At 30.9% G+C, this 20,254-nt stretch overlaps 1 protein-coding gene across 2 annotated transcripts; it reads left to right on the top strand.

The window, feature by feature from the left end:
• Positions 1-13,870: 13,870 nt before the first annotated feature.
• On the top strand, positions 13,871-19,628 carry LOC111301756 (uncharacterized). 2 transcript variants are annotated; one of them, XM_022897686.2, is made up of 5 exons: positions 13,871-14,026; positions 15,014-15,231; positions 17,075-17,311; positions 18,308-18,459; positions 19,264-19,628. In XM_022897686.2, the coding sequence occupies exons 1-5, from the start codon at positions 13,952-13,954 to the stop codon at positions 19,452-19,454; spliced, it is 873 nt and encodes a 290-aa protein (XP_022753421.2). In that variant the 5' UTR covers positions 13,871-13,951; the 3' UTR covers positions 19,455-19,628. The 2 variants fall into 2 exon arrangements, with proteins under 2 accessions (XP_022753421.2, XP_089600697.1); XM_089744571.1 differs by lacking the exon at positions 13,871-14,026 and adding an exon at positions 14,691-14,818.
• The last annotated feature ends 626 nt before the right edge of the window (positions 19,629-20,254 follow it).

The following is a 20,254-nucleotide window of genomic DNA, read 5'->3' as shown; positions in this document are numbered from 1 at the left end:
AAAAATTCATAATTGTCCCAATGATTACATGTTATATTGGGGTGATAAAAAAAATCAACAATCTTGTCAGGTGTGTGTAATTCTCATTTATTCAAATCCTGAAGAAAGGTTGAATAAGGATGATGATGAAATCCATGTCAAAAAAAAGCCTGTAAAGGTTTTATGGTATTTTTCATTAATATTGAGACTTCAACGACTCTTCATGTCTTTTAACTTGTAAATTCTATGAGATGGCATTATAATGAACGGATGGATAACGGATCATTGAGACATCCTACTGATTCTTTGGCATGGAAACTATTTTACTATAGGTTTTTAGACTTTGCTTATGATCCTGAAAATGTTATGCTTGGACTAGCATCTGATGGATTCAATCCATTCAAAGTGATGAGTACTTCTTCTAGTACTTGGCCAGTTGTATTGATTCTTTATAATTTGCCACCATGGATTGTCATGAAACAACAATCATTTATTTTGTCTATGATAATTCCTGGAGAGAAAAGTCTAGGAAATGATATAGACATATACTTACAACATTTGATTGAAAAGTTAAAATAGTTATAGGAAGGAGTTGAGACTTATGATGCTTCAAAAAAAGAAAAGTTTAATATGCATGTTGTTTGATTATAGACTATCAGTTATTCGTGAGAGGAAATCATTCATTCTATTAAGCATAATTTATAAACTTTGCTTCTTACTATTAATACTTTTTTTGATGCATGTAATGAGTATAGAAACAATTTGAGAGCTTGTGCATATTATCGACGATTAAACATTCAAGAGCTTGATAAGTTGTTCATTGAAAAATTTCATGAATGGTTAGGAAAAACTATAAGTAATACCATATTTCCCATTTTGAGAATTATATATAGAACGCTTAGGGTATAAATAAAATTACTAACATATATTTTATTCTACCTTTATAGGTTTAGAGTGGAAGGCTTGTTAGTGAAGAGGTGAAGTGTCTTTTACAAGGTTCGAATAGGATTGTGAAATGATACAATGGGTTCATCATCAATGGATTTATATTTCACACCAAATCCCATGAGAAATTTAGAAAAATACAAGATTCAGGAGTTGTTATTACTTCGTTAACTACTAGCTATGCTAGTGCTAGGGACACAAACCCTTTGAAAGGAAATGTTGACTACTATGACATAATTAATGACATAATTGAGTTGATTTTATTATGATAAGATAAAGGTTGTCTTATTTTGGTATGATTAGGCTAATGTGAATAGTGTGAGAGGTAATAAGAAAGATCAGTTTGGATTTACAATCATGAATTTTCTCAATTAATTCACATTAGACAACAACTTATCGATGAATTTTATTTTTTTTCTCTCAAGTCAAACAAGTTTTTTATTATGAAGATTCCAAAGAATCGGGTTGGTTTGTTGTTCTCCATAACACACCTAGGGACTTATTTGATATGGGATTAGATACCAAAGATGATGTTGAATATGAAATTGAATATTTTCCTTTTGCTGACCAAAACTTGGATGGAAATATCTCTAGTACCTCTACTCAGTGGGTCCAAAAAGATGTTGATGAAGACATTTATGAACCATGATGGATAATTTATATTTTGTAAATAGAATGTTCAAAACATAATGTAATAAATGCTTTTATGTAATTATTGTGGCATTTGCTTTTGTATATTTATTGTATTGTAAATTATACATTATCTCTTAATTTAATTAAATCATTATATTCTTTATATATCATTGGTTATGATTTCTTAACTTCTCAATGTCTATATATGTTCTTTAGATATATTTTTTATGTATAGTTGTTTATATATACAATGTCTAAACTTTTTAATTTTTAATTGATTTTCTTTTATAATGCAACTAAGTTACAATGCCAAGGAATAAATTGAAAGGAGTACATATCAGATTACACCTATTAATCTTGGACATGGACTGAATCCTTTGAAAGGAAATGTTTCTACTGTTGGTTCTAACTTAGTTACTTCTAATCCTTCAACTGATATTGGATCTAACAATATGGGAGGTCCAGGTTTAGATAGTATCCCACTTATTGATTCTGCTTTTAATTTGAATGTAGGTATCATAAACCCCATATTTAGATTTGATTATAATAATTAAAGTATTGGTGATTTACTAATTGACATTTTATTTTTTACAGTTGATAACAATGGTCAATAGAGGACCAGAGGTAGGACAACTTTGAAGGAATTATGAATAGTACCTTCGAACGAGCGTATTGTAGTGTCTGCAAACTCTGATGGACAACCAATTGGTGAAAGTGTCTATTGCTAGCTGGATTTTTAGGAATGATTGCCCGTAATGGCATGAAATTGCCTATTCATTATGAAACATGGCATAAAGTTCTAGTGGAAGTTAAGGCCAAAGCTTTAAACTTTGTTAAGCTATTAGTAAAATTAATTACATATTCGAAATATTAATTCTTTTAAAGTTGGTCTATAAATTGTAACTTTTCTTTTTATATTGTTATAGTCAAGATTTTTACTTGAACTACCTACTAAATTTGTGCTTAAGTCATTGGGAAAGAAATGGAAAAACTATAAGCATAATTTGAAGAGAAAATATTTCGATCAAAATAGTACTATAGAGGCCACAATAAATACTCTACCTTATGGTGTGATTAGGTGGCACTATGATCAGTTGGTTAGATTTTGGTTCTCTAGGAAATGAGAGGTACTAATTTATAACTTTTAATATTATTTTTAATAAAAAAGGTATTTTATGTTTTTGTTGGTAATATTTATATTTTTGCTATATACGGGATTGTTTTTTATGATAAGAAAGAGAAAAAATTGGGATTGCAAGCAAAAAGCAACAAAAATATAACTATATGAATGGATCAAAAAGCTTTACAAAAAAACAAAAAAAAAAGGTAAGTAACGCATCAAATAAGAAAGTTGTCATTTATATCCATTTAGCACTTTTTTGTCATTAAAGGGCAAAAATATAAATATACAGTTATTTTTTTAACTGTTTGGATAGCTTCAATACATTATATTAAACTTACTTGAATGATTGAATTTGATTTTCACGGTTGATATGTGTGAAAAGTTACCATTTATATCTCTTTAGAACTTTATTATGCTGTTAAAGGGCAAAAATATAAATAAGTAGTTATATTTATGTTTTAACAGTTTAGATAGCTTAAATACATGATATTAAACTTGTTTGAATAATTGAACTTAGTTTCCACAATTGATGTGTAAAAAAGTTATTGTTTTGTTTAACACTTTTTTGTGCCGTTAAAAGGCCAAAATGCAAATTTGCTTTTATTATTCCATTTTAATAGTTTAGATAGCTTTAATAAATGATATAAAACTTGTTTGAATGATTGAACTTAATTTGCATAGTTGATATGTGTATCTATTTAAGATTTTTTATGCTATGAAAAGGCTAAAATGCAAATTTACATTTATTATTCTGTTTTAACTGTGTAGATAGTTTCAATACATAATATTAAACTTATCTGGATAATTGAACTTGGTTTTCATGATTGATACATACGCAGAAGTTACCGTTTATGTCTTTTTAGGACTTTGTTATGTAGTTAAAGGGTAAAAATATCATTTTACAATTATTTTTATGTTTTAATAGTTTAAACAGCTTAAATATATTATATTAAACTTTTTCGAATGATTGAACTTGGTTTCCACGAATGATATGTGTGAAAAAGTTATCGTTTATATCTGTTTAGCACTTTTTTATGTCGTTAAAAGGCCAAAATATAAATTTGTATTTATTATTCTATTTTAACAGTTTAAATAGCTTCAATATATGGCATTAGCTTCAATACATGGTATTAAACTTGTCTGAATGATTGAACTTGGTTTCCACAATTGATATGCATGAAAATGTTACCGTTTATGTCTTTTTATGACTTTGTTACATCGTTAAAGGGCAAAAATATAATTTTATAATTATATTTATGTTTTAACAGTTTAGATAGCTTCAATACATGATATTAAACTTGTTCAAATGATTGAATTTGGTTTCTACGATTTGATATGTATGAATAAGTTACAATTTATGTTTGTTTAGGACTTTTTGTATTGTTAAAAGGCAAAAATGCAAATTTACAATTATTGTTTTGTTTTAATAGTTTAGATAACTCAAATTACATTTTATTAAATGTGTCTAATCATTATTGCCACACTTGATATGCATAAATAAATTATGGTTGATGTGTGTTTAACAAAAATAGTGTTTTTTATGTAGAAGATTGAGTTGGGTGAAAAAATTGGACATGTGACACTTTTTCAATTAACACATACAAAAAAAATGGATCTTACTTGAACATCAAAACACAAGAAATTGCGGTAATTTTTTAGATTCATTTTATATAGGTTGTAAATATTTACTATTTCAAATATATTATGAATTAATTATTAAACTTTATAGCTTTATTTGATTAATTTACAAGAGAAAACGAAATAAAAAATGACTATTGAGATTGAAGTAGCATCCGATTGTTCTGTCAATATGCAAGAATTGAAAGATCAAATTTTCACAGAAGTTACTGAAAAAGAAAGACATGGATGGGTCTGAGGGTTTGGATTAGGTCTAACACTATCTAGCTACTATAGAAATAGTTCTCAACAATTTATATTCTCAACAAGTCAATCTTCATGAGAAATCTCAATATTGAGAGAGGGGTTACAACCTATGCAGCAAATGGAAGCAGAAAGAGCTGAAGAGCATGTTAAAATGGATGATGTGGGCAAGCAGTTGCATGATTGATTCAACATTCTTATGAATTTTGTGCAACAACAATCTCTAGGGAATAATCTAGGTGGTCCACCAACTTAGGTATTATATTTAGTAACTATTTATATTTTTTAATATTAGAAATAGATTATTATTAACTGTACAAACTTGTTTTATTTTTTTCAGTAAATTCTTAAGCAAGTTAGTGATTGTGGTGGAAAAAATGCTTCATCAAATGGCAATGCTTTAAATCTAAGTGGTCATAAATTTCATACATTTTAAATTTCTAGTTAATGTACTAAAACAATTTGAATGTTAATGTATTAAACTTTATGTTACATGTATACTGAAACAAATTATGTATTTAGATATTTAAGTATTTATAATATTCAGTTTATGAATTTAAATTCATTTTTATGATTTTAAAAATATTTATCTATTTTTTATTTAATTATAATAGTATATCTTGAAAAAAAGTAAATTCCCTCATTTAGTGGCATTTTTGCATACAAATGCTACTAAATTTAGTGGCATTTTTGCATACAAATGCTGCTAAATTTAGTGGCATTTCTAGAAAAATGCCGCTAAATTTAACAGCATTTTCAGACAAAAACGTCGTTAAATATAATGACGTTTATGGATACAAACATTGCCAAATTAGTAAATTTAGCGACGTTTTCATACAAAAGTGTCGCTAAATTTAACGGCATTTATGTCTACAAATGTTGCTAAGTTAGTGGCATTTGTGTTTACAAATGCTACTAAGTTGTAGTATTTTTTCCTAAAATGTTGCTATTTTTTTCGATGTGGGTATTGCTGACACTTTTAGCGGCATTTTTAATAACCGTTGTAAATCGTATAATGGCATTTATAAACGCCGTTAAACATGAAAAAATGTCATTAAAGACCTATTTCCCTGTAGTGAATGCCTCTGATACGATGAGCATTCAAAGATGTCAAGATTTATAAGACCTTTGGATATAATCTTTAAGACCTTCGATTATAATCTTTAAGACCTCTGGGCATAATTTACAAGATCTACAGGTAAAATATTTTAAATTTTTAAAGTTTCAATGCCTCTGATACGATGAGCATTCAAAGATATTTCTAAGATCTTTGGACATATTCTCTAAAACCTTCGAGTATAATATTTAAGACTTCCAGGTATAATCTGTAAGATCTCTGGGCAAAACATTTTAAATTTTCAAAATTTCAATGTCTCTGATATGATGAGCATTATAAGATATTGAGATTTGTAAGACCTCCAAGCATAATCTTGAAGACTTTCAGGCATAATTTCCAAAACCTACGGGCAAAATATTTTAAAATTTCAAAGTTTCAAAGCCTTTGATTGGGAAAAGCATTAAAAGATATCAAGATTTGTAAAACCTCAAAGCATGATCTCTTGTTCTATTTTTAAAAGTTGTTAAGTTCTTGTTTAAAAGAGTTTTTAAATTTGTTTTCAAATGGTCAAATTTATTACTAAAAAAAATCAATAAAGACAAAAAAAATAAAAAAAAACTTTTGAAAAATTTTAAATCGTTAATCTCAAATAAAATTATTGTTTATGTCTTTGCCTTATTCCTGATTCTTAGTAATATGCAAAGAAGGGCAATTGTAGATACTTAATTTTATCTGACTTAACTCGAATTTGTTCGAGTTTTAAATCTGATTTTAACATTTCAATTTAGGCTTACTTAATTGGATTTAATTAAATTAAACTCAATCAAGTTTGTCTTGGATTAATTGTTTTCGAATCGATTTGCATAATTTGAAGTTGAATATAATTTAATTCATATTGATTCAACTTTGTTTGATTTTACACTTGATTTGAATAGTTAAATTTGGGCCAATTTAAGTGTTTTAATTAAATTGACTCATATAGAGCTTATCTTGGATTAATTGTGAAATCTAATTCTATTTGAGTCAAGGCTTGATTTAGTTATGATTGATTTAAAATTTAGCTATTTGGGCTTGAAGGCTTGATAAAGGCCTGAATTTCAATTTTAAATTCAAATTAAGTTTCAAAATCTAATCTTATTTTTATTGTTTTATTTTTGTTATTATTCTTTTTTTATTTATTGAATTAATTAAAAATATAAAATGACAAAAAAATAATTAAAAAAAAGTGGTTGACAATTTGTTGCCATAATAGGCCAAAACTTTGAAATTCTAAGGACTTTCAGCTGAAGCTCCACTACCTTGACATACTGAAATTTTTGGATTGTTGCAACCTCAATGGAGATAAAAAGAATTCAAGCACCCATTTCAAAAAAGGGTTTGACCACCCATTTCACTAGACCAAGATCACCCTCAAAGCACTTTTAGAACTGGCACGCTTACCCCGACCAAGCCCTATTCGACCATCCCACAAAAACCAAACCCATGGCTCACAAGCACCTTCACTTGCCCTAATTGGATCAACCAAACACCAATCCCTCGATCGACCACCCAGTCAACCTCGCCATTCATACTAACACCAAAACCCTAACCTTTGCTCGTAGCAACATCGACCTTTATCTTACCATCCGAGCCTCAATATAGACTTTACCCAAGCCAGCGGCCACATTCCTTCCTTTTCACCCTCACTAGTCGAGTTTCAGTATAGACCCTACCTAAGCAAATGGCCACAGTCCTTCTTTTTCACTTTTACGAGCCTAACCAAAGTCCTGACTCGTCGCCTTTTACCTTATCTCCATCACCAGCCACCAACCACCATAGCCTCTGTAGGACCCAACTTTACCTCAACACTAACACCCTTCCTCGCACCAACCAAAACACCTAGCCTCTCCATAGCCAAATTGCCTAACCCTTGTCTAGCACCAACACCCAGCAGACCACCAGTCTATTACAAAATTGCTTACAATAACTTGCTCAAGCCACTAACTTAGCATCATTAACAACCCATGCATCTCCAACCTTTACTTACCATTAAATAGCTTGCTTGAGTCATTGACCTAGTCTCTTCATCGTCAACATCACCATAAACTAAAGCTTTTGTTGCACTAACTCCACCCTTTATGAACTAGGTTTTGACCCACCAGTACCCACCATGAGTACTCATAAAAAAACCAAAAAAATTCCCTCCCCGAACACCACCTTAAAAAAAAAACTTAAGAAGCCATCATTGTCGTCCCCATAGGGAAGAACCTTAGTGCCTAAAGTCACCTTATAAAAATAAAAAAAAATAAATAGTAGTCTAATTCAACAAAACCAAAAAAAAAAACTTAGGTTTCGAGTGTGGCAAGATTTTGGGAAGATAAAAAATGTTGAAAAAGAAAGGAAGGAAAAAAACAACAATATGCTAAAAGTTGAAAGAAATCAGATAGTGGCAAAAGTGGTTTCGACAGCTTGAAGTTTTGGGCTTCAACCTCACATCTAATGGTTTAGAAGCATTTTTATGGAAATCTGAATTTAGATCGGTGAACAATAAGTTAAGGAAGAGGATTAGTGGCTACAGTGGTAGTGAAATTTTAGGCTGAAAAGGCATCGGCCAGTGATGATGACTAGTGGCTCAGTGGTAGTGAATGACAGCAAATGGTGGTCAGTGGAGGTGACTGGTCGATTTATAAGTAACCAACATTCTTGGCTTTTGAGAGCCTTTGGAGCTTTTTTTTTTAGAAGATAGGTTTGAAATGAAATGAAAAAAAAAAAGCTAGCCTATTATAGTTGAAAAAAAAAAGACCCGTGTTTAGACCGGCCCAACCTGGTCTGCATGCCTTACCCATCACCTGGCAACAACTTATCCACCCCTGAGTTAGTCCAAATGAACTATTTTTAGCTATAGATCGCTCCAGAACCAGTCTACATTTCTTGAGCGCTTTTGAATCATTTTTGAACTATATGAATTACATTTAGGCTACCCGAACCTATATTGAATCGGGTTAAACTATCTTCAAACTATTGACCAACTTTGATCAATTTTTTTAGGGGGATATGTTTTTTATTTTTTATTTTTACTTATTTATATTTTTACTAAGTTATTTGTTTGTTGACGGAATTTTAAATAGTCTAGGTTAAAAAAAGTGCTAATTTTTTTAAGGAAAGAAAAATAAGAAAAATTTTTTGATGATAAGATTCTAGGAAGTCTGAGTAACGAATCATAAGAATTCTCTAGGTGAGAAAAATCTTCTAAAAATTACTAAAGTATTTGAATACTTATAAGTTCTTTTCAATACGATAATTTTATTTTATTATTATTTTCTTAATTTAAGTAGTTTTTTTAATACATATAAAATTATGTGTTTTTTTAGGAAATAAATTTATAATGACTTAACTTTTAAGATGAAATAATAATAATAAAATTTTTATCAATTTTTAAGGATAAAATTATAAAAAAATATAAGTAGTGATTCTTTATAAATCTCTAAGTAAAAAAATTTATCTAAAATGCATCCAATATGTTGAAGCATTTAGAATAATTTTCGATAATGATTTCTCGTTTTAGTATTATAAACAAACTTTAGAAAATATTATTTGATTTTAAATTATAGATATCATATTCTATAATCTGCTTATTAAATATAAATTTTGATGATAAATATGAATCGCCGATTATAAGATTTTTAAAAATTTCGAGTAGAAATTTTTGAGGATTCCTAAGGTGAGAAAGTTTCCATTAATATTGTCAAAATATTGAAATATTTTCAAGAATTTTTCAATATACAAGGTTCTTATTTATTTTTCAAAAATAAAAAAAAAACTAAAAAATAAATATGTATTTTACAATAAAAAAATTTTAAAAATTAATTTTAAATATCAAAACTAAGACTTTTTTGTCGAAATTAAATGATAACATATAATTAATTAGTATCATTTTTTAATGGGTGCCATTGGGATGTTAATTTTTTTTCACTCATAACCGATTCTCGAATCTAAATTATTTTACAAATCCAAAAAATTATCTTTTTGATAAAATTTTAATTAATTTTAAAAGTTTTATTAAAAATTATTTTTTTAATAAGTGACTAATCAATATAACCAAAAAATATTAATGACAACTCTTTTTATTTTCAAATTATTCTAGCAGCCCAAAAAATTGTTACGATGTAATACATTTCATGATGATGGACAGCTGTGGTTATAAAATCCCTACTCAAGCGTAATGGCTTCCAAAAAACCCCACTTAACTCTATCATAAGCCTTGTTTATGTTGAGCTTAAGAGCTACAAACCCATCCCGTCCTACTCATCTAGTCTTAAGCTTATGAGTCATCTCATACGCAATTAGTACATTGTCTGAGATAAGCCTACCAGGCACAAACGCATTCTGTTATTCACTAATATAGTATGGGAGAACATGCTTGAGCCTGTTGATAAGGACTTTAGCAATGATCTCATAGGATACGTTACAAAAGCTTATAGGTCTAAAATTAGTTATCTTCCTAAGGTTATTGACATGAGGGATTAGGACAATATTAGTACAATTAACATAATCTAATGCTGCATTCCCATTCAAAACAGACAAAGAGAATTGGGTAATATCTTTCTTCTTGTATTCCAGAATTTTTGATAAAGGAGTGCAGGCATACCATCCGGTCACGGCGCCTTTGTGGGGTGCATCTGTGTTGCTGCCTTCTTGATCTCATCAATTATAAACTGGGCCACAAGCAAGTCATTCATTTCGGTTGTCACTTTTGGGCTTATTGCATCCAGGATTTCTCCTATCTGGCTCGACCCTTGAGTTTTGAATAGTTCTTGGAAGTACTCGACTGCCGCTCCCTGCATCCAAGTTTCATCACCATTCCATAACCAGTTGTCATCGTCTAGGCCCTTAATAATATTATTCCTCTTTCTGGTTGTCACTTGTGTGTGGAAATAAAAGGTGTTTTTGTCTCCCCCACGCAACCAGTTCACCTTTGATCTCCGGGCCTAAAAATTTTTCTCTCTGTAGCCACGTTAATTTCCTGTCTAAGCTCATCTGACCGTCGCATCACATCATTAGTTTGGTCCTGCTTTTTCAATTCGGCATATGCTTCTTTAAGCTTGGCAAGATTACACGTGGACTTATCAAGCTTCAATTTCCTCCATGTCTTTAAAGCATGTTCCACGTGCCTTAGTTTCACATGGAGTCCGCCACGTTGACACCTATTCTACGAGCTCTTTATAATTTCGTTTGTTTCTTCCTCCTTCACCCATGCGGCTATGAAGAAAAAATGTTTTTTCCTGTGTCTACTTTTCCTTGCCACCTTGCACCCTTGGTTATCCACCAAAATTGGATTATGATCGGAAACCGACGTAACTAAGTTTGTCACCGTATACCGTGGAAACTACTCCATCCATTCTTTGTTCCAAAAATCCCGATCGAGTCATTCTTTGATTACCGATTGTGCATCATTCCCCTCTTCCAAGTGTACCATATTCCTCTAAATTCCAAATCCTCGAGACCCGCCTCCTCAGTTGTGAGCTTAAAGGCCTTCATTTGCCAAGCCGATCGAATATTTCTCCCTTCTTTCTCAATATCCCATAAAATTTCATTAAAGTCCCCCACACAAAGCCATAGTTTATTTGACTGAACCACTAGACTCCCCAATTTCCTCTATGCGTAATGTCTATCTGTAATTTTTGGCTCCCCGTAAAACCCGATTACCCTCCATTCATAACCACATGGTTAAGAAACATCCATATCAATATGGAACCTAGATAAACTTTTAAGATTGAGATAAATTCCATCCTTCCACATCATTCCTAGGCCGCCACTGTAACCACTACATCCACACCAATTATGGATTTCATGTTACTTTTTCTTCTAATTATATCAAGATCTTTGACCTTCAATAATGTCCCACTAAGAAAGGCAATATCGGGATCTTCCTTCTCCACTAAAACGTGAAGAGCCCAAACTGTCCGTAGGTTCCCAAGCCAATGTTTTAATGGTTCTCGGCGGGACTGGTGACAAGTTTCTGCCGTTCTGCTTTCATTTTGTTGAGACTTTGAGTTCTCAACTCCCAATCTCTTGCCCTGGACTTCATCTTCCATTTGATCCTATTCTTCAGTATCGTTCCTCTTTCTCCCAACTACTAAGTCTACTACTTGCATAGCTTGAGAAGGCGCACGTGCCAATTTCTTCCTTTTTTTTGTACCTATGCATATTAATATTCTCTCCCCGTTTGACGCCTATGTTTCTTCTATCTTCATCCAGCATTAAATCATGCATGAGGTTCTTGTGGACTTTTGTTGTGGGAGTCTCGATCTCAATGGTCACAACCCTAGTCTTATAATGTTCCTTTACCCCCGTACTAACTTTGACAGCCTCAATTCTCCCCCCGTCATTGAAACTCGTGGGCCTATATTCTCCTGCATGGGTTGATAGCATCCAAGGCATGCTTGGAGGGCCATCTATAGCAACATTCCCTTCCTCCGGTAAGTCCAAACCATGCAAGGCATGGATATTTTTCTTTTCTTTACAGTATATTAATACAGTAAAAAATTATTTCCTTTTTTATAAATAAAAAACTTCTCATTTCCTTTGTAGTAAAAATTTCTTCTTATGCAGCAATTAATCAAAATTCGAAATAGATTCCTATTTGTTTTTAAGTTCTCAGTTACACTTATAAGTAATAAATTTTTATATAATTTTTTATTATAATTGAATAATTATATATTGTAATAAATAGAATTATAAGTAAAATATTTTTGATTTCGTATGCATAGTTTTCGATTGTAGATTATTCAATTCATTTGAAAAAAATAAAGATTTTAAAAAAATACTTTCATATTTATTTATTTTTTGGTATTTATCTTTTATATCTAATTTCTTCTAAAACAAAAATAAATAACAAAAAATAAAAAAAATATTGCAAACTTTTTCATAGGGCAACATTAAAAATTTAAATATGATGATTTGTTTTGATATAAAAGTAAATTTCTTTTATTTTTAAAATTTCAAGAAAGTAAATTTTGAAAATGTAATTGTTAAGAAAGATTTTTCTTCTGTTGATTTTTTATTACTCTATTACATTAGAGAGTAGAAATTCTACTATCAATTCTTAAAGCATGCTAGATTAAAGTTTGAAAATTTCTATTCAAAAGGAAAAGAAACAACTTTGATAATTTTTTACTAATATAAAAAACCTTTTGTTTTATTAATAGGAAAAAATTTCATAATTTTACTAAAAAATTTAAAGTTTTAAGTAGTTAAAAATCTAAAAACTATAATTTATTAGATGAAAAAAAATACATTTCGTTATAAAATTCAACAATTAATATATATTTTTTAGGAGGTATGATCAGTTTTATAGATTTTTCTAGAGAACATTTTACCTATAATTCTTTTTATTAGAATATTATAATTGTCTAATCGTAAAAAAAAAATTATATATAGTGATTTACCACTTATAAATATAGATTTAATGTAAAATTTTAACGGTCCCCTCATAATTCTAAATTATAATTTATTAATTGTGCTGTAATTATTATAGCTTCTTTTTTTTTTTTTCTAAATTATATATTTTAATAGATTCAAAAAAAATCATTTTTTCTCTTTTTGATTTATTTATCTCATTGTTTAAATTTATTAAAATTAATAATTTGTAAAAAATATAAAATTTAAAAAATTATATACTAATATAAATTGGTATTTTTTAATCGATTTAAGTCTTAATATATTGTAATTGATTTAAGAGATAAAAATATTATTTGGTTTGATTTATTCATTTTGATATTAATCAATTAGAAAATTGATTTATTCTCAATTAATAATTTTCAAAAGTGATAATCAAATAGAACATATCAACAGTAAATATATTTTTCATGTATTATATAAATACAATGTAATTTACATAATAGTTTAAAATCATATATATATATAATATCATTTATTTAATATAATATTTAATAGAATGTAAATATAAAGTAACTTTTATGTAATAATGTATAAATTATATATTTTTTAAATAGTTAAAATCGATCGAATCAATAGATATTAAGTCGATTTTAATCATTTTAGTTAGTTATTTTAATTTGATTGGGTTCAATGATTATTTTAAATGAAATTCATTAATTGGATTTTTGAATTATTAAAATGAAACCGATAAAATGTTATTTCGATCTAAAGAAAGAAAAACAAATTTGTTAAAAAAAAATTACAAAAGTCGTGGCACGTTGCTATTGGGAAAGACAGCACAAAATCAACGTAATAAAAATTTAAAACCTCGGAAAGAAAAGCCTTTGCTGTAACACAATATTATTGCTTGTTTGAAACTTAGATCATCAAAGTGGATTCGAATTCCAACTGTAATGGCTGAAGAATATGAAGCGTCACCATCTACTTCACAACCAAGATCTTCCTCTGACACTGAAAAAAAATTCCAGGTTTTCCTATTCAGTTCTTTTTTTTTTTTATCCCTACAATTATATTAGCTTTTTAATTTGTGTCACTGCAGTTTTCTGCATCTGCTTTTTTTTTGTTTTTTTTTTTTTGTGAGATTGAGAATAAAGTTTCATTCATTTTTTTTTCTTTTACCTCTCGGGTAATTTATCTGTCTTCCGGGATTGATTTTTCTTTTTCTATTTTAGTCAAGATCATTAAATGGTTTGCATTATAGTGTATATAAAATGATGGTTTTGATTTATCTAGAGTGTATGAATTTTTGAGATCTGGGTTTTATCTATATTATTTTGCAAATTATTGGCTGATGATACCATTTTGATATGTCTTGCGATAACAAATTAATACTGGACTTGTATCAAGCATTAGTTGATTGCCACATGGGTTATTTCATGTTGAAAGAGGGAAGCTGATGGATTACCTTTTTTTTTTTTTTTGGCCTTGATGCCTATGTTATTTGTGTCCAGTTATGAGGGATACCTGGGGTCTTGCTGTCATGGTGTTAGTAAGTGCTTGATAAATGGCATTACAATGTGCAGTTGTAAAGGCTGCAAATGAAGAGATACACCTTTTTGTGCATTGCAGTCATCTAGTAGCTAAATGGGATGCTTGAGCATTTAGATCTTTTATGTCTTTAAAGACATTTCACGCGTTACGTAATTCAGAAAGTTTTTCTTCGGACTCCAAGTAATTTCCAGCCAAGTGATAGAAGAGTCCAAATTTGACAAAATTAAATCAACACCGAATTCGGCTCGCTCCTTGCACTTTCCTATTTGGTGATTACTAAAAATTAGTTTTAATTAGTCTATCAAAAACTTTCTTTTAAAATTTTTCTTTTTTGTATTTTGAAGAGGAGAAAGAGTTTACTTTGTGGATGAGAGTTCTGTAATGTTATTATTCTTCATTAGTGTTTTGTGTTGGCAGTTTTCTTTTCTTCATTCTCTGTTTCTATATGGCTTTTTTTGTTGCAGATTCCGGAATACACTGGTCTTCCTGCTTTTCAAAATGGTGATTTTCAGATGTTTCCGGTTATGTATCCTGCAATTATCCCAGGTTTAACTTCATTGCAAAATCAGGAACAGACGAATCGTGGGGCAGGAATTTATGCTGTCCCTGCTATACCATTTATGGGACGTATTGCTGGACTTCCATCTAACAATCTCATTCCTCTCACCTATAATCTACCTATGTAAGTAAATCTGTGGTTTTGTAAATTTATGTATTTCATCTACCTTCTGTTAGATGACGTTGCCCTTAGGTAAATAATCTCCTATCATTCCATCGGATTCGGGGTTAGCACTGTTAGGTGATTAACGAAACAATTATTTAATCATCCAATCTCCAGCACCAAAAATTGGGTTGTCAGTTCATTCAGTTGATTTTGGAAAAAGAGTTTAAAATGGTGGCTATATTGATTGGTTATTTTTTTTAAAAAATTGATGCACAAGCCCAAATATTTTAGTCCCTTTTGGATTTGTATTTCTCATATCATTGCTCTGCCTTAGATTTCAAGTTTCAACCTGGTAACCTTCTTGTTCCTGTCACTATAACTTGCTTGTTACCTTTCTTTTCATCATCACTACACATCAACACTGATCACAAGCTTTTGAGGTGCTGCCATTGCTGAACAATTCGGAGCCTGATTTTGTTATTGTCTATATTTTTTGCTTCCTTTCTTTATTTGATTGTCTCTTCCAAAGATTACTTTTTCAAGAAACACAAATTTAGGTATACATTCAATTTCCAGGAGGGGATTTTCTGCCATTGTGGAAAGAAAAGGAATTTGCTAACTTGCACAAAAAGAAAAGCCATCTCAGATGGCCGATTCAAATTCCTAATGCTCTCAATTAGCTTGCTTTTCACTTATTTTGATTTCCATCTTCCTTTTGCATTTACTCCCGCTCTTGAGGAGCATGGTATTTATTAATGTTTTTGGCTCCATTTTCTAACATGTGCATTTCCTTGATGTATTTTGTTTCTTATATTTGATGTGATTCTGATTTTTAATAGACTTTCGTTTTTCCCTCCAATTTCACCTTTTTTCTTTGGCACATATGAGGAAGTCCAAGGGGCAGGGCCCTGGACCTTACCCTTCTGAGGGTTAACAACCATGAGGCCAACCTTTGGTTGTTTACTTATTTCACACATTGTTTCATAAAATCTTTCCATATTAGTTGTACATCAAATTCATGTGTTTAGGCCTTGAACAATTTTTCAGTTTTTCAAATGAAGCTTGTTAACCTAAAAAATTCAGTTATTGTTTTTCTCAATTGCAGTTATTTCAGTTTTTGCAAAATTATGATTTAATTAACTGATCGTTAGCAACGCTACATTGGATCCCACTATTATGGCCATTGTGATAAAATTATTTGTTTCCCATGAAGTGGTACCACATGGCACTTTTATTAAATGCTTTTACTAAATGTTTCAGTTCATTAAGCACCTAAATTCGCTTAATTGGTCATCTTATGCTGTTTATCATTACCTTTCATTATTGTTCCTTTTAACCTATTGATGTTGTCTTTGCTAGGTTTAGGTCTGGCGTTAGTCAAACTAGTCTAAATTCCTGTCACCTTTTATTCCTTAAAAGGTGTAACATATATGGTAGAAGATATAAGATCACAAAGCTTGTCATCTCATTTGTTTTGGTGCCCTAAAATGTATATTAATCCTTTTAGTTCCCTAGCTGCATCCTATTTTGAGTGACAGGTTTGCCTTTGATGTTTGAAATTCATAGAGGCAGAAAAATCGTCTTAATCTGGCTGTGTTGGGAAATTATTTGTTAATGTACTTTAAAAATATTGCTGGATTTGGTTAAATTAGCTCAATATATCAAGGATATTGCTATTGGTAGAATGCGATGACACAAAAGTATTCTAGTAACTAAACAATTTTAGTTGACTTCTGAGGTTTTCGAGTGAGAGGAATCGCAACAATGATGCATATCTTTGTGGTAAATCGGATTATAAGCAACATTAAATTTGTTAATGATAGCTGTTTGTCTTACTGTGCTGCATGTTTTTCATTAATAGTCGGCCTGTGACGGAGGCAGGGGCAGCAGTTGAGGAGCAAGGGCAAGGAGCACAACCGCAACGTCAACAGCAGCAGGCAGGACCTCCAAGACAAGTTGTTGTAAGAAGATTCCAAATTGCATTTCAGCTGGATTGGTTGCTTCTACTTAAGCTAGCAGCTGTAATGTTTTTGTTCAACCAAGATGGATCTAGACAGAGGCTGGCTGTCCTTGTGTTCTTTGCTTCACTTGTCTATTTGTAAGTATCTAAACTTCGGATTGCTTTTAACTTTAAGACTGTTCTGTGCATCAGAACTGCTATTTACCAAATTATTTGGATGCATTTCTTCAAGATGGGGATGTAATTGTTTTTTCTTAGATCATTTTCTGTTAGTTGATTGTTTGGTTGTGTAAGTTGTGGAACATTTACAAGTATATAAACTGTCTCTCTACTGTCCATCTTTCATTTCTTCTTTCTTGTTACCTTCATTTTTCCACTCTTTCTGCTTCTTTCATCTGTTGAAGCTTGCTTTTAACTCTCTCATGCTTTTCTGTTAGAAATTGAATACCTGTTCTTTTATCCCTCAAGAAAAAAGAAATCACAAATACTATGGTGCAAAACCATCCCTATGCCTGAAGCTCTAGCAACCCAATTTATTGAACTGAAGGAAAAAGGGAATATTGGAAATTTTGGATTATAAACAATGCAATGATGCAGTGAAATCCCTAACTCAGATCCCACTTTCCCTTTAGTTTACTCTCTTTTCACCTTATAGCTAGATATAAGTTCCAGAAACCTGTTTTTGACCATCTTTGTACTGATTGGATTGCAGTGGCTTGATGGGTCCTTGGTGTTAGTGAGGTTTTGAGAAGAGGTCTTTTTCTGGAGAAGGGTGTGATTTTTTGCTTTAAACAAAGATTGTGATCCTTTCTTTTGGGGGCTGGGTGAAGTGGGGCATTTCTGTCATTCGAATCACCAACTATGCTTCACTAATTGCATTAGACTGTTTAATGGGTGAGATGCAGCTTTTTCAAATAATGAAAGGAAAACTATGATGTTGGGTGGTTCTATTTACCTTTTCACTTCCAGTTTAATTTTTTTTCTAGGTTTTAATTTATCGAGATTAACAAAGACAAATGTTTCTGTTCAGTATTCTAAATTCTAAAGTTGATGTCATTTCTGTTGTCTCTTTTGTTTTCTCTATACTTTTCAATTTAACACTGGAAGCTGACTTAATACATTGGTTTTCTGCAGATATCAAACTGGAGCTCTTACACCGTTGATAAGGTGGCTTTCACAAGGCATGCAGAGGGCAGCTGCTCCTCCTCATCCACCGAGGCCTGCTGCCAGAGCAGAGAATGTTCCTGCTGCTGGAAGGCAGGGCAATGAAAATGCTGCTTTGGCTGGTAAATTTTTTTGGTTTATTTTAATGTGAACTGAAACCCATCCAGCCATTTCATTCTGTTCTTTTTTTTTTTTTGGGGGGGGGGGAGGAGGTTAGACTTCATTGCTTGCATGCATCTTTTTGCTATACTAACTAAAAATTATATAATGAATTCTTGAAATTCTGTATGAAAAAACAAGATTAATATTGTCTCTTTAATGATAATTTCCAAAATTAAGCTTAGGTTCATCGAGTTGTCGATTGTTGTGATAAAACAATACTATTCAATTGCTTTATTGAATCCTGCATCATCCCAGATAGCTGTGTTCATATGCATTTGAAAGATCTAGTTTGATGTGTGCTGGATAAAAAGGAAGAAACTGAAAATAAATGCTTTTAAAGGAAGTCAACCTTTAGAGATTTTATTAGAATTAAACTTACTCCTACTAAAATGAACAGCTGGTCTTTTATAGAACCAGCTTATTGTCAAGATAATTATCACTTGTAAACCAAGATAATAACAAATGGAGCGATAAACAACAAACTTAAATCCTGACTAAACTTCCTAGTTAGACATGCAATCTAGCAATTAATGGCTACACTTAGTTATGTGGTTAAGTTCATGCAACACGTCTCACATGTGGATAACCGCTAACCTTGCACAGCTTATATGCACACAAAACATAATTTTACTGTGTAGCATCACAAAGTGTTGATTCTTGCATGCTGAGAGAAGATTAGAGAAATGTTTTAAACTATACTTTGCACAATATTTGATTGTGATTCTACATGCCCATTATATATATAACCTTGTATCTTGGATCAGAGGGACAAGCAGGAGCAGAGAATGAGAACCGGCCAGCAGATGATGGCAATCGGGTGGTTGAGAATGAGAATGCGGCAGACCCTGGTTTAGAAAATGGCGGTAATCACTGGTGGGGAATTGTTAAGGAAATCCAGATGATTGTCTTTGGCTTCATCACGTCCCTTCTGCCAGGCTTTCACAACTTAGAATAGATCATACTTTAGTCCCTTCTTCCAGGCTTTCACAAACATAGAATACATCATACTTTAGCGAATGACTAAGCCTTCTGAACCAATTCAATTGCAGGCAAAATTGTTCTTTAACTTTTCCTTGGAAATAAATGCAAAAAAAAAAAAAAAAAGAAAGAAATTGATTATTTTATGTACTACTATAACACTTAGCAGCGCAGTCATCGCGTGGTTCTCGGTAATTATGGCTTTTTGAATATGGTCCTCTGTAAGAGGCCTTTCTGTTGTGGTTTATAAATAGGGGGCATGCTTTTTGTCTTGTGCAGTTTTGGGTATAAGAGGGATTGGATCTTCTTTTATGGGTGGATGATCTTTTCTTGACGGAGTGGGGTCATTGCTGTTATTTCTTACTATATCTTTATTTTTTTTTTGGATAATTTGCTTACGAGATATCTTCATTGTTTACTCGTGTCAAAATATGAATCTCGAATGCATTTGCCCAAACCAAGAAAAAAAAATAATTGCCCACCGTTATTCTTATTATTTTTTCATAAACGATGTCGTAACTTGAGGAAAAGAAAATTAGTTGTTGAAATTTAGACTTCGGTTAGATTTTACTATATTTTTTAAAAGTGGTTGTATGAAATAAATTAATTAAATTTAAAGCTTCACCCACTTTTTTTAAAAAAAAGTTTAGGGTCTCACCGTTATCTGGTTTGTGGTGGCTAATATTGTCGTGGTTCATATTACAAAGTTAAAGAGAAGAAAAAACAATTATTTTCATAACTTTTTGGGAATGTTAGATATTTCAGAACAAGGAGGAG

This window comes from Durio zibethinus, chromosome 15 (assembly GCF_047325235.1).
Source record: "Durio zibethinus cultivar Kanyao isolate XHJ-2024 chromosome 15, ASM4732523v1, whole genome shotgun sequence".
Classification (NCBI taxonomy): domain Eukaryota; kingdom Viridiplantae; phylum Streptophyta; class Magnoliopsida; order Malvales; family Malvaceae; genus Durio; species Durio zibethinus.
This window is presented reverse-complemented; position numbering and strand designations above follow the sequence as displayed.

Excerpts from the sequence above, each read along its gene's own strand:
- LOC111301756 (XM_022897686.2), top strand. The coding sequence starts at position 13,952 with ATGGCTGAAGAATATGAAGCGTCACCATCTACTTCACAACCAAGATCT. Across the intron at positions 15,232-17,074 it reads CTCACCTATAATCTACCTAT|TCGGCCTGTGACGGAGGCAG; the intron begins GTAAGTAAATCT and ends TTTCATTAATAG. Across the intron at positions 18,460-19,263 it reads TGAAAATGCTGCTTTGGCTG|AGGGACAAGCAGGAGCAGAG; the intron begins GTAAATTTTTTT and ends ATCTTGGATCAG.